Here is a 15644-nt window from a genome sequence, read left to right as displayed (position 1 = left end):
AAATACTGGTAGCCAAATTAAGCCTCTGGTCATGCCCCTATAACTCCATTGTGTTTAATAGGGTTGCACAACTGTAACTGCACTGGAATTTATTAAATGATCTGTTGATGCAGAAGAAAGAGATTTCAACTCTTTCTTTCATTGCTTTGTAACACTAAGTAGAACAAAAAAGCAGTTAATGTTTTTAATATTTTTGTTGCTTTTCACAAATAATGAAATATAAAAGCTAAATAGTTGATAGAGGGCATTACAGTTTATTCAAAGATAGACATACAATGTGGAAGCAATACAAGACCCTTCCTAAAATATAGAGAGGTTCATAAAACTGAACTCTACCTACTATAGACAAGACACTGATGATAGAAAACAGCCCCTTAAAAAGTAAGCTTGCCTGTAAGTAAGAAATACTGATTTGTGTAATTACATAAGAAAATTATAAAAACCTGATTTTTTGCTCTCTGAATACTAGATAGTTAATGGTTTTTAAGGGCTTGTTGCTAATGTAATTTGAAGGAATTTTTTAATGTCTGTCTCTCAGTTTATAACTGATGGATCTATTCTTCATTTTACTGCCATGTAAGTCTTTATTAAAAGGAAGATCTCAGCCTGCTTTTAGAATTGGAGGAGAAACCAGATCTGCTAGTCATGAGCCATGGGGTAATATCCTCTGATGTGGTTCCAGGTTTTATCTGACTTCCTGTAAAGGTTTTTGAGCTTTCTCTGCATCCCAGAGGGTTTCTTTTGTTTTGGTCTCCAAGAAAACAGTTTTTTATTTCAGCATGACTGGCAATATGAAATTATTTGCTGCACATTCAGCCTGGTCTTGAAGCTGTATTTTCTTTCAAGGAAGGATTTTTACCTCTGTAATCTTCTGTGAAAAGGTTAGTCAAAAAGCAGTTTCCTACTTCCATGCTTGTTTTGTCAGGTGGAGTTCATACCTCAAGTTTAGTTTTTGGATCAGGCATCTCAGTTGAGCAGAATTTGGTCTGAAATCAGGAAACTCTACAGCAGTGTGCTGTAGCATACCTAGCTGGCAAAGCCAGTTCTGCTTACATTATGTGCAGAGAATGCTATATACAGTAAAAACAGTATAGTGGAATACCAGTTTCTAGAATAAGGGGCTCCTAGGCCCCGTGCTGAGCTTCTGTTTTAGAGACAGACTTCCTAGAAGCTGCATTCTAGTAAGTCAGGATAAGCCTGCATGGGACATTAGTCTGTGTGGATTCTGTATTAAATGAAGAAAGGCAGTCAGTGTCTGAGAGCTGCACAGTCCTCTCCAGAAGAGCCTCTACTTTCTAACAGGAGTGACTTGTCACTTCAAATATTTAATGGAATGACATAAATTTTTGTGTTTCCCAGCTACAGTGGCATACTTATAGGGTCAATGTTAACAAATTTAGTAATTCAAAGTTTCCTGTTTGTTCTCAGTGTGAAAATATTGGGTAGTAGTCCAAAGATTTTCAAGAGATGTCATCATTAATGTGTTACTGCAGCTGAGACTGAAGGCTGATGATTTTTTTCTGGTTTGTCCATCAGAAAAATGTGGGTTTTTTAAATCTGTAATGGAGTGTTTTGTTTGGTGATATTTTCAGTCTTCACTATTTTTTATTCATTCCTATAATCTCTTCAAATCAGATACGAATATTTTTAGATGTGCCTTCTTCCATAAAGTTTGTTTCAGCAGGTCTCTATGCTGAAAGAGAAGATAGTTTCTTAAGACTCTTAAAGTCATAAACTTAAACGTGTGTTACACCCTTAATTTCAGACTGGTAGGAATACAGCCTCATCTCAGAAGCACTAGTGGAATACACAGGCCATTGAGGAAAAACATTTATAGGAACAAATCTAGTTGTGAAATTATTTGGAAATACTGATCTAGTGCATAAACTGAGTATAGAAGACTCCAAGTGTGTTCATTATTCTACCCTTACATAATAAGAACTTGAATTATCTTAATTGGTGTTCATAGCATCACCATGAGCCATGCATGAATCAGTGTTTCAGTGGGAGGGAATTTTTATACCAGATGATATATAATAAAAAGAACTCAGTGTTTATAGATAACAGTAAGAGTTACCTTGCCTTAAAGAATAGCTGTTGGAAGTAAATAGTTGAGCATGTGCTAACCTGAACATAATAACTTGAAAACTCAGTCTGTATTTTCATGTCAGTACCACAGTCTTGACTTTACTCTATACTGTGACAGCTTTAAGTATAATATTCTCAAATTGGAGTTAAAATTACATTTTCTGTGCATTGGTCTTCCATTGCTATGTTAAACATCTTCAGAAAGGTAAAGCAAGATTCATGTAAAGATACTTGCTAGGTAAAATGATAGTCCTCACTGGGTAATTGTTTTATGCTGCTTATCTGTTACAAAATATCTAGCAAAATAGGGAAAAATTAGCTGTTTAATATAATGTCATATGTTTTGACAGTCTCATTTAAAAGGTAATTCTGCTCCTTATTCTATAATCACACTGAGGGCAAAAGCCTTGCAGTAATGGGTATTGTCACTTTAGGAGGATGAATACTATGAATATTTATTTACTTCCCTGAAATTTGTTTTCAAACAATTAGATAAATGTTTTCAATGAATTTACCCTTATGTGTTTAGGAACCACAAAAGGGCCTACTAACATGAAAAGTAGGTTTTCTGTATTGAACACTAGACTCCATACTCTGTAGTGGAAAAATGCAGTTTTTGAAAACACAGTGTCATTAATATAAGATGTACTAACTTCCAAAGTTTTCAAAACTTTTAGTGTTGAGAGTTGGTTTGGTTTTTGTTCTGCTGTTGTTTACTAACTGGTTTGCTGATCACCTGTGTTCCCAGCTGTCATAGGTGTGTGGATCTTTTCCTTGTAGTAGGGGTTTTCAGGTACACACAAGTATAATTTTTCCTTTTACTATAGCTTTTCAGCACACCTCAGTTAAACTGGACATGTCAGCATGTGTGCTGTTACACATACTGCTCATTAAGTAAGCCTCATAAAGTTCCAAACATTTAACAATTTAGGAATGATTGTAAGTATTTAAACGAGAAGACATAAGGTATATTCATTCATAAAACTTGAAAGTCAGGTTAGTCATATTTTTGTCATGTCTTGCAAATTGCAAAACATCTCCCTTCTTTCTACTATTTCTAGCAATAGTTTTAATGAAACTCACAATTATGATAGAATAATCTTATCTATTCACTCACAATTATGATAGAATCATAATTGTGAGTGAATAGATAAGACTTTATTCAAATACTTCCATGTGCTGCATTGATGAAAATTCTCAGCCAAAATTTTAAATTAATTAGTATTAATGGAAGTAGTGTAGGGCATCTTCAATCAAAAATGGGCATGTTTTGGAAAAAAACCTAATCTGGAAGCAATTAGTTACTTAGTTCAAAACTCAAACAAAAATCGGTAAAGATTTTGGCTAAGTTATTTTTGCTTAGAAACAAAGCTTCTGTTGGTGAATTTCTTGATGTCTTCATTCAGTAAACACTGACCATCTGAAATAACCAGGCTGTAGATCTCCATGAGAGGCTTTTGACTTACCATAATAAAGCAAAGTTTTTTTCCCCTTTCCTTTTTATTTTTACTCCTCAATGGATTATTACCAGCTTCTACCAGGAAGAGAATGTTCTGTGTGACCTAAGCTCCATGTTTTCACTGATCTTGGTTTGAGTATTTTGGAGCTACAGTGCCCAGAGTTGGTGCAGTGGGAGGGGCTGTGGCTGGAGCTTTAACCAACTCCAGTACAGGTGAAACCTGCTCAGAGCAGCAGATAACCCAGCTTTGCAGACTGCACTGAGTTGAAGAGAATTGCCCTTACCTTGTTCTTTTTGCTGGCAGCAACTATCAACTTTTACAGTCACATGACTAGTCACCCCATTATAGCTGGATGGAGTTTTCATGCTTTTCTTTTCCTACCAAATCAGTTAGGAAGCGAAGAAAATAATTTGGAGAAGGTGTGGACCATGTGTTTAAAGTTCCCACAAAGCGTGAAATGCCTAGACACTCAGGGGGTGGTTTTTTGTTTTGTTGTGGTTTTTTTTGGTTAATTTTTTGTTTTGTGGGGTTTTTTGTTTGTTTGTTTGTGGGTTTTTTTGGTTTTTTTTTGATGCTTGCCTATGGCACTTCCAGTTATAAACTACATTGTCTTACCTTTTTTGCTGATATATTACAATTCCCTAGCTCACATGAGTATTTCATATATAAGTTTGAACATGGGTATTATGAGTCAGCTATTAGGTCACGCTGGAGCTGCAAGCATCTCTGAGAAAATGATTACATTTTGATGTGGTTACGTAACTGAAATCACTTTTACAAAATTTAGACAGGTTATCTCACGTTGTTTTTGCCCTGCCCTGTCCCACATTCTTTCTTCTTTCTAGCTGACAAAATTACTGTTAGAAAGAGATAATAAAAAAGAATAACCTGTTAGAAATTACTTGCATGTTGCTATCATTGAGCTGACACAGTGTCATACTAAACTAAAAAGAAAAAAAAAGCTACATTTCAAGTGAAGATTTTTCTGAGTTATTGTACCTATATGTGTGTCTCATCTGAGAGTAAAATACATAATTTTATGCCTGTAGGTAATAACTTTTTTTTTCTTGCGGTTCCTGATGGATATCACGTAAGGAGTCAGAAGTGGAAGGGTAATTCTAAAAGCAAAGGTTCTAAGTTTGGTATTGTCTGGTAGTGCTGGGTGTAGCAGACACTCTGGGATAAAACTGTGCATGCACCTTTCTAACTGATGATGGAGAAGATGCCCTTTAGCAGTCCTGTTTTGGTGCCAGCATTCTTTGACAGTGTGCAAATTCTAGTTCCAAAGGTGCCAGGTATATTCATTTGCTCTTCCTTTATGGAAGGTATCTTTTTGAGTCTTTTACTTTCCCCCTGTGCCTTGCCCCCTCTCACCCTCCACCACCCTCTTTGTGTGAGCAGTGTGTTGTTTCATATCTGGTGTGTGACTGACACTTTCCTGGCATTTTTCTGTGACTGGCAGTTTCCTTTTCCAGACCATGAATATAGAAGCAAATTACAAAGCAGAACTTGGTTGGCATAATGGTTGTGCATCTGTTTGCAAGTACTGGTGCTGGTCATCTTGATGAAGCTGTGAGCCGTTGAGGACTTGCTGTTTGTGAGATCTGTTCATTAGATGTTTGATATTCCCAAAATATTCAGATATCTACCCAGTGCACTCTGGCAGTGTATTTTTCTTCATAGCAAGAGATACTGTCATTAGAACGAAGACAAGGCACATCATCTTTCAGTATATACTGAGAAATTCCACAGAGATGAGGAATACTGCAAGACATAAAATGGATGCCAGATGTGTCTGGAAGTTTGTGTTTTTCTCCTCTGTAAATATGGTTCTTGAGATAATCAAATCCATATTAATAATAATTCAGTGGATTTAGTCCTTGAAAACACCTTTACTCTGTACCACTAGATTGAACCAAGTTGTCCTAGGCTGAGCAATCTCAGGTACTTGTCTACTTACTTGTTTGCATCTCCCACTCATCTTGGTTCACTAGGGACTGCAGAAATTAGGAGTCTCTTGCTAGTAGAAATAGTTGACTTGGCTAGGCTGGGTTGAGAAATGCATTTAATGTTTGGAGTAAGCAGGGAAAGAACAGGGTTTGTCTTTATACATGAGATCTCTAATTCTGGCAGTGCATAGTCTGTTTTCATTATAAACATGATACAGTGTCATCTGCACTGTTAATGCATGTCTTGACTAATTAGCTTATAGCAGAGAGTGGGATATTTCAAGATTATATCCCTTTTGACTTTATTTTCTGAACTTGTGAACTGGCACAAGCTGGAATATCTGTAATCAGTTCTGGTTTCTCAAAAATCAAACTCCAGTGGTCAGGTAGAGAGCTTTTGGAACAATCATAAGGTTGAGGGAAGAACATTTTCATTGGAGTTACTTGGCCGTATGTTGGGCACATGGACTGAATTTATTATTATTGCTATTTCCTGCAGTTCCTGAACTGTGACCTTAGCCCTTAACAAATGACTTTCAATCTCATATCAGTTGTCCAAAATGCTTCTGCTATGTGCAGATGCAGAGAATGTATAAAAAGGGCTATTTTCTTCTGTTCTTGCTCACCTTTTCTATTATACATACTGCTGGCACCAATGTCTTGTTTCAGGTGCAGTATTTAGCTCTGCTATTTGTAGATGCAGGAAACTTTTTTTTCTAAAATATCTGAATGACTTACAACTCTGTCAGTAAGTCTGTTTCTTGAGAGTTCCTCCTTAAATGCACTGTTTGCATTCTGGCAGCTTAACAGGCTGATGATTTACATGAACAGGCAGGGCAAGACAATTGGTTATCATCCCCTTGTAAGAAAAGGCATTGAGTCTTGTGATAAATACCTTTTTTTGTGAACCTTGTTAGCTTTGCCATGTCCTCAATCCCAGCAGTACTCTTACAGACCTCTTGAATAAAGAGAATAGAATAAAGATGTTGACTAGCTCCTGCTACAGTTTCCAACTTGGTATTCTACTTGGTGTTTGTCACGTTTGTTTGTGACAAAGGAGGGGATACTGAATAATTAAGACTTTTGCCAAAGTGGCAGAATGCCTCCTTTCTTTGTCTTGATTGCTCTGAATTCAGAGTAGCCTAAAAATTATAGGCTAGGTCTTTCATAATCACAGTTCATTTTGCAAATATGAAAATGTTATCAGACCTATTTAAAAAAAATTATTCCACCTCAGACTTATACCTTCTGGATTAGCTCTCACTGAGCGATGCTGTCAGCCTTTTCCTTTGCAGCTTCAGTAAAGCTTATGCAAAACAGATAATTCAAATAGGAAAAGTGTTTTCAAAATGAAAAACCCCAAACTTAAAATTGTGAGTATATGAATATGTGTTTGGAACACATATGGCTGACATTTCTATGCAGTGTTCCAGTTTGTTGTAGATCAGTGTGTTTCAGTACAGTGTCAATTTTTCATAAGAAATTTCTTAAGAGCCTCATTTGTATTTGTCTTCCAATTAGCAATTTATCATTTTGTTCTGACTAGTATTACTTTTCTAAAGGTTAGCTGCTTTAAAGGAACCATGACAGTAAACACGAAATATTTCTTTGAATTCCTGTCAGAATGATCTGTGTGCTGTTACTGCTAGCTACTCTTCCTCAGAGCTGATAGCTGAGCTAGGTGGAGGATAGTGGGATCAGTGTCTTCTAAGCTCATAAATCTCGGTGTCTTTTACACGTCTTTCTAGAAGGACGAAACAGTGATGAAATCAGATCCAAATGGTTTCAAAATTCTCCTTGAACCAGTTAGCCACTTCATTGTCTTCCCCCGTCAGGATTTGACATTGCGAGAGGAAACTCTGCATGCTTGGAGCACTCACAGAGCTGTTCTTGGCTATCTCCTCTAGACTAAACCATTTGTTTGTTGCTCTTTTCAGCTTTATGAGCCCAAGCTCTGAAGAGTAGTGGAAATGGATCAGAGAATGCATATGCAGCAGTGGATAACTACTTGGACTGCTGAGTCCTTTTACTCTAGCAGGCACAAATAATATTGTGCCTGATTCAGAAGCTCTAACTGGGGGAGGGACCCTTCACATTGTGTCATGTTTTCTGTGTTTTAGGTGTTTCAGATACTAGATTTGTTTCCTTAGTGTTGTTAAAATTCCTTACACTTCTTGTTGAAGGAGAAGAGCATTACTCTGCTGGTAGTCTCTGGGGGAAGGGGCCAGCTTTTCAGATGGTTCTCTGTTCCCTGATGAATGACATTCCTTGAGGTATTGTCCATGAGGATTTTCAGCCTTTTTTTCCTGTGATTCTTTTGCCTTATGAACTTACTGGCTTTAGAATAATATAAGTGTAGGTCTTGTCTCTTTTGGCCTTTATGCCTTTTGCAGAATCTTTTCGAGGCAGCAAAAAGAGTGTTTGCAGATTTTTTTAGTTAATAATTCAAAGTGCACTTAGAGGTAGGACCTTTGTTGACTGGGACATGGAATTACTCTGGCCATAGATCCACAGCTGGATTGCAGCCCATCAGTTGACTGTGGTAACTGGTGGTGTAAGGCAAGGCTTACTGTGAACTTTTACTGAACAGTTTGGGGTTGAATTTGAACTAGGCTATATTCATTTTAGGGGCAGGTCATCTACATGGGTAATGATTATGAATTGCTGGAAGTGTGACCGAGTGAGCAAACCAAGTATTTAGTGTCATTGATTCTTAAGCAGTGTTCCAAATGACTGGATATGAGGACAGAATGTTGAGTAAACTGAAAGGAATAATGTTTCTCCTAAAAGTGGCTGTTGACTAAAAGATTGCTTTTAAAAAATATTGATTAATTAATTACTTGTTTCTCTTTCTTTTTTCTAAGTATGTATAGAAAATACGATTCAACTAGAATAAAAGCAGAGGAAGAAGAAGTCTTTTCAAGTAAGAGATGCTTAGAATGGTTCTATGAATATGCAGGTAAGTGTGAAATGCAAATTTCCTACCAATAACAATTAAATTTATATTGGAATATGAAAATTGCATTAACTGAGCTTTCAAAAGATGGAACAGAAAAGATTTTCTTGTAAAAGTCTTAGAAAAACTTTCCTTTATCCTGTGTGATGTGAGGTTGAAGAGTCCAAGGTTCAGTTTTGTCTTTGTCTGTATCCTATAAAAAGAATACAGAAGGTGTGTAATTTGAAATGTTTTGGAACATGTATATGTTACTATTCAAACCTACAGTTAAAGCTGTACTTCTCTGTTGAAAATGTTGTTACCCCTCTGTCATCTGTCATGTTAGTGCTGCATAGTACAGAAGTAGCCTCAGAAGTGGTGTGTCTTTAATTAAAAGAACCCAAAGGGTGAGGGAGGTAGTGACACTAGTTTTGTTGCTGCTGAATCTGGTGCTTAGGGTTTCAAACAAAGAAGTGAATGAATTCAAATATCCCATACTAGTTTTATCAAATAGTTTTCCATCACAAGGTATAGTGAAGGTAGCCTGTATTATTTATTCTTGCCTTTGTGTATGAGAACTTTCTTCAGGCATTACTTCTAGGAATGTTAATTATGGTCTGTGGTCACAGAAGATGTTCCTATATTAGTGAAGTTGGTTGTTGTATTTGTTTTCCTGCAAATGTTTTCTGAAAGGAAAAATTTGGCATATGGGGGAAAAATGATCTCATGACTGTGAAGACCAAAAAGAAATTAAATAGATATTTTGTGTAATCTTGCAGTTTTCTGGTGATGTCTTGAATAACATGTCTAACTTGTTCTGTTTTGTCTACTTTTTAAACATAATGAAGAATGACTTAATTTGCTGTAATAAAACATTTTTTTCTCCTAATAAAATTATATAAATGAAATTAAATACTTAGAGATCTCACTTGTGTGTGGCAGTCTGTGAGAGGAGATTCAGACAAATTCAAGCCAAATCTAACCTGTTAGATTGTCTGTCTTTCTGACCAGCTTGATTTATTTTTTTACTCTAGCAACAGGCATGACTCATTTTTGTCAAGACTTTCATGGAAAGAAAGGATGAAAGGAAGGCTGTTTGTGAAAGAACTTTGGGGTTTCCACTGGATGCACACACCAAGATAAAACACAGAAAAGTGGAGAGAGTACGATTCTGTTTACAGTATTGAGTAACATTCTAAAAATTGAATTTTCAAGGAATAATCTCTTGTGTTCTTGCTTCAAAAGTCTTCTTTATGTATGCAGACAGTTGACACAGCATTTGGGGTTTTTTCCCTCCCTTGGTGTGTTTTTGCATTACAGAATGAGTCTTCTTAAAGGCTGTTGTGTACGCTATGAGAACTGAGAGGCTGTTATGAGAAGATAGGAAAGGATATAATTAAACCTTGTTATTTCTAGAATAAATCACCTAATAATAAAATACAGATTGATCTTCCCTCTATAAATCCTGTTTTTCTTGCACATGTGATCTTTATATTGGAGGAAAGTAGTCATTTCAGCATGTATTTTTTCAAATGAGCCCTTTTAAACATGAGTCAAATAATTCTAACAAAATAGTTCAAATACTTAAAGTGTATAATTGCACAGTACAGTTCTTAATGTCTGTAAAGTTTTTTCAGGAGTGTTATAGAAGTTACAAATATCTTGATTTAAGAGCATGTTTTATTAGTGGTGCATTTTAATTGCATTTGTATTTTGAATCTTTTTTTTTTTTCCCGTTAAGTAGACAAATAAATAACTGTAATTAATTATTTCCTTCCTGTTGCATTTACTGTTAGATGATGTGTGACCATGGTGTAGCAATATGAATAAGCAGGATAACATTTTATAAAGATAGTGTATGAGACAATGAGGAATGAGGTTCTGGGAATGATAATGCCTTGTATCCTGTATAGCTGTACATCATGTTTTTATATCATTTGATCTTGTGATAAAGTAGAGATTCCAGCCAGGGAATGAGTTTCACTAGCCATCGTCCACTCATTTAACTGGGTAATATTATGTGGGTGTTCTGTTAGTCTTAAGTGTATTATGAAAAAAAATCTTACTAATTTACACTTCCAAGGTTATCTCAGTAAATGAGTAGAAAGATTGGCAGGGATGAAAAGTTGTTTTACAGTTTCTCTGTTTTCAAAGGTGAGATAAGATTTAAGTGAATCCAAGTCTGATAGTAAGTGTGGAAATATTTATTTCATGCCAAAACAAACAAACTGTATGAAAGTAAGGTTGCACTATGTGATTGCACTTCTTTTGTACTGTAACAGACAGGCTATTTTAATTTTTAGAGATGAGTAAAATACATTTTGTTTGCAGGCACGGATGACATTGTAGGGCCAGAAGGTATGGAGAAATTTTGTGAAGACATTGGAGTTGAACCAGAAAATGTAAGTTTGGAATCCATTTTAAAAATGCCTCATCTGTTGTGGTGTACATGAGCTAGTCTTACAGTTCTTGCTTTTCCACCAAGAATTAAAAAATTCTTGAGAGCTTAAAAAAATTCAAGAAATACAAACCAGGGAGGTTTTGAAACACATTTGGGAGCAACTTGCCATTACTTTAAATCCCAGACTGTCAACCTGTAAAACCTCAATTTGTCTTCATTGCCACCCCTTCTTTCACTTTAAGACCACCAACCTTCAGACTCTCCAGAAAAAGAGAGATCTTAAAAAAGAAAAAGCTGATGATTGTCTTCTCTGAAACAATGAGACGACATTCAAAATTTAATATATCAACTAACAAGCAAGTAGTGTTTCCTTTGGGTTTTTTAGGACAGAAAGAGATTTCAAATATTATGGGGAGTAGTGGCACTATCATTATACCATTCCAAAAAACAAATAAGGAATATAAATACATTTACAGATACTTATTCTGTATGTGAGGTGTATATAGTTATATATATAAATAAATACAATCTAAAAAAAATTGTGCATTTTACAGGCTTTTTCCTACTGCCTAATTTTTGTTCTTTAAATGCATTTGTAAGTCCTGTCATTTGCAGAATTCATGGAGCTTCATATAAGTAAATTAGAATTGTGGCTTTGAAAGATGTACTGGAAAATCAGATGTAATTTGCTAATTTCAGAGTTTAGGATAATAATAAATGTTGTGATTTATGCAGACATTTGGAGGCATAAGCAGGTATTCTGATTTCTCATTATAAGCTATATAGAGTTGTACTAACCTTAGCTAGTTAATGGCTGAGTTGCAAATTTAAATTACTTGATTTTTTTTTTCTTCAGATTGGCAGGGTCAGTTATTCTGCAGGGTTTTCTTTCACATATTTGTCAAAAGTGGTTTCTTAAGTTGATAAATAAGATAAAGCAATACCATAATATTATTATTATCTAGATACTTTTTAGTACTTTTGGTCTTCTATGTGAGATGTGAAAAAGCCTGTTTCTCTTTGGGCAAAACTGAAGTATATCAGCCTGTGTTTTGATGTGTATTAATGTTAGTTCATCTAGATTTACTTATCTGCTTGAATTGTGGGATCATGATTAGCTTTCAAATAATTGATTTTGTGTAGCTTGTTAAACTGATACTGAAATTTTGTAGTTACTTTGGGAAACCTTTTCTGCAGTTTTTACACCAACTCGTCTTCTCCCCATTGTATTGCTTGTGAGATGACTGATAACTTGGGTAGATGTTCACTCTATATATTTGTACTGCTACCTTCTCTTCATTTGGATTGTGTACAGGTTTGTCACTTAGGGAGTTTTTTAACTTCTAACATAGTGTAGCAAAGTTCTGAACTTTCCACTTATACAGGTAAAAGCATTTGTATGCTACTAAACAGTGGTTATTTATAAAGCACATGGATCTTTTTGTTAAATTCTCAGTCTCAATTTTTTTCTCTTTAAAACAGGTAGTTATGCTTGTGTTAGCATGGAAGTTGGATGCACAAAACATGGGTTACTTTACGTTACAAGAATGGTTAAAAGGAATGACATCACTACAGTAAGTGCCTTGAAAATTCTTATATGTTTGTTATAGTAAACACAGCTTTTCAGAAAAAAACACACTTCAGTGTTTTGACTCACAACACCTAAAGCAAAGAACTCTGCCATGGAGTAGAAGTCACAGATTTTTGGCCTGATTTATGATAATATGGTCACTTAGAGACAACTTGAAACCTGATATTGCACATTTAAATAGAGTTGGATTAGAAGATCTGCAGTCTCAATAAAAGAGAAATGTCATGAGGTTTGATGCTCTTTTTGTCCCCAGGGACACCAACAATCTTTGTTGTGGGATTGCACATACATTTTAGATATTGGTATGTTGTTAGAGTGATTTAAAACACTAAATAATACAAACCCTTTCTGTAACTCTGTTCTTTCTAAGAGTTTTTTTTCTCTAGTTAAGAGCTTAATTGTATGGCAAAATTAACAAATAAATAGTCACGAATAGTCATGTTTCAAAGGGTGTTGGAGAAAGAAGGAACTGTTTTGACTTACAGAAGAGAATTACTAAAACTGTGTAGGAATTTCTGTAGTTTCAGCAAGACTTCAGAAGTATTTGTCACTGCTTTGATTTGATGTTTGTTTGCCATGCATGGACAAGCTCTTAGTTTTATCTTTGGGAGAGTGCATTTTTCACATAGCCAGTGAGTCCCAGCGTAAGGCTTTGCTACTTCATCTGAATTTGTTTCACACTATGGGTTTAATAAAGCATTTTATGCAGACATACTCAAAAATGTGTCTGTACAGAGTGGTGTGTTTTGAACAGGTTAATGGGGAGAACATCAGACATCTCAATAAGAATGCAGACTCTAAACTCACTTGGTGCTTGTTTTGTAGGTGTGATACTACAGAAAAACTGAGAAATTCTCTGGATTACTTGAGATCTTTATTAAATGAGCCTACCAATTTTAAACTTATTTATAGATATGCCTTTGACTTTGCACGGGTAAGTACTGTGCATTTGAAATGACAAACTTTACTGTCATAAATAATAATTGAAAGACTGTGTACGTCTAAGTTTGTTTCTCTGAAGGTACCACTCAAGATTGCTTTGAACAAATGGAACAATTTGTGATCTAAAACAGTGTATGCAAGATGTCAAAACTGGAAAAGTATATAGGATGTGTAATGCTTAGTGGTTTAGTGACATCAAGCTATTTTATGACTTCAGGGAAATGATTTAGGCCCCATTCTGTTGTATATTGGAGCTTTATCACAGAGTTCCCCATAATTTATAATTTAATTTATAATTTACTGTGGTTTTTCTTACTCTGAATTTTGTGAACATAAACTTATTTAAAACAGGAAGACACTTCACACATTTCAATAGCTGGTAAAAATGGGTAACTTGATAAAAGCTGGATATGATATAAATTCTGATTAGGAAGATTGTTGGAATCGCTTTAATGATGTTTTCAGTATTTATTAAGGAATACTCTGATATTAGTCTTCCTGCTATAAAACATGCTTTGATGAGACTTTACCTGTAATGGAACCAATATACATAAGATTATTCATACTTGGAAGGAGTAATAAGAGAACTTTATTTTCTGAAATAACACTTTGAAATAGAATTTGGACATCTATTTTGCTAATGTGGTGGGATGTACAGAAGATTTAACATAAAAAGGTAAAACTCAACCTCAGATTTCAGTGCAAGAAAACTAAAAGTACTAAGAATACTTGCACCAAAAAAGTAGCACGAGAAAATCAGAACAAATAAGAATAAATTGAACTGATAGCAGTTCTGATAGTCTCCCATTAGCAACTCAGATTTTCAGTACTTCAGTGCTTTCTGAATCTCAGCATTCAGATTTATGGTAGTTCACTTTTAAACCAGGAAACTTGCAGTTAAATAGAAAAAAATGCATGGGATTAGTTAGTATGTGAGGAAAAGAAAAGCTATATCGACCTCTTAATTCCTCCTTTGCTGCATGAAGCTTTATTCTGCTAGTTTTGCTGAATGTAAAATGCAAACGCATTGCCTAAGAAGTTCAAGATACTGATGAAATATTTGGGCTAGAGAGCAAACTGTGCCAGCTGATGGCCTGTGAAAAGTAAGTGCAGATACTTCAAAGGTGGGTAGTGTACCAAAGGTGTATCAAGAGGTACCAAACTGGTATGACAAACAGCGGTCTCAAAAAAAATTTAAACCTTGAGACACAGGTGCTGTGACTTCATTTGTGACTGAAAGCCCTCGCAGATTAAAGAACTTGAAGTTAATGATGTATAAACTGGGGAATATTTGGCTAATAGGATTATTGAACTTTCCATACTGCAGACGTGGGCGAAGTCTATAGGAGAATGGCATCCATTAAGAATAGAGAAGAACAAAGGCAGGTATATTTACAGATGTCAGCTTAAACTGGGCATAACTTTTTTCAGGATCACTGAAATGATTGATAGAAAAAAGCTGATGGTTTCACATTCAGGAGATTGTATACTTTCTGTCCTAAGGATAGTTCTTTCAGGGGAGTGCTCTATGGCAAAAAGCCACTTGTCTAAACTTCCTAAGTTTTAAGAGAAAATGCTTTTAAAGAGTCTGTTGATTTGGCATTTGAAGTTAGTTTGTGAATAAAAATGTGTCATCAGGGTTTCATGTGGCATGCATGATTTAAATCAGCATAGATTTGAGGAAATAATTTATAACACCATATGTTGATATTAAGCACAAATAACATTCCTCAGTCCATGTTTGCCCTTGTTATTGCCAAGTTTGAGAACATACAGATGCATCTATTGCATGGCTTAAATTGATCTTTAATGTGAAATATTAAGGGAAAAAAAAAAGTGATGAAGACTGTCATTGGTGTAAGACAAATACTCAGATAAAATAAAGTTTGTTAAATAAAGTCCTTCAACTGTATCCAAGGAATGTGAGTGTCTGGAATGTATGCTAAGAATGCAATTGCATCATCTGTCATGGCAGATGTGCCATTAGGCACTTGGAGGTGGGTAGAAAGGGCTTATCTGAACAATTTGTTCTGATCAGTAGTCTGAGAGGGAGAATGTAGAAATGTAACAATATAAGGCATGAAAAACCAGTGTGGCCAAAGTAAAGGCAATGGAACCCGATTTCATTAATACTTGAGTGTGTGGGAAGAATTCAGAGTATGAACAGTAGGTAAAATAAAATGTATTCTGACAGCAGCATTATTTCTGTTTTAAAGGTATTTGTGACAGAAGTGTAGATGGGCTTTGGAAGGAGGATTAGTTTTTAGAACTTTTTGAG

The 15644-nt window shown here is 35.3% G+C and overlaps 1 protein-coding gene across 4 annotated transcripts in view; it reads left to right on the top strand.

Annotated features, from left to right (window-relative positions):
- The window catches only part of DCUN1D4 (defective in cullin neddylation 1 domain containing 4), a 37982-nt gene that overhangs the window by 18750 nt on the left and 3588 nt on the right, over nt 1-15644 (top strand). For all 4 annotated transcript variants that reach the window (XM_064418180.1, XM_064418178.1, XM_064418182.1 and 1 more), the window contains 4 exons: nt 8362-8456; nt 10764-10834; nt 12316-12407; nt 13250-13358. In XM_064418180.1, coding sequence (XP_064274250.1) covers nt 8362-8456; nt 10764-10834; nt 12316-12407; nt 13250-13358 — 367 coding nt within the window. The remainder of the gene's footprint in view (nt 1-8361; nt 8457-10763; nt 10835-12315; nt 12408-13249; nt 13359-15644) is intronic.

This window comes from Passer domesticus, chromosome 4 (genome assembly GCF_036417665.1).
Source record: "Passer domesticus isolate bPasDom1 chromosome 4, bPasDom1.hap1, whole genome shotgun sequence".
Taxonomy (NCBI): Eukaryota; Metazoa; Chordata; class Aves; order Passeriformes; family Passeridae; genus Passer; species Passer domesticus.
Note: the sequence above shows the minus strand (reverse complement) of the source record. Positions and strands in the feature narration are given on the sequence as shown.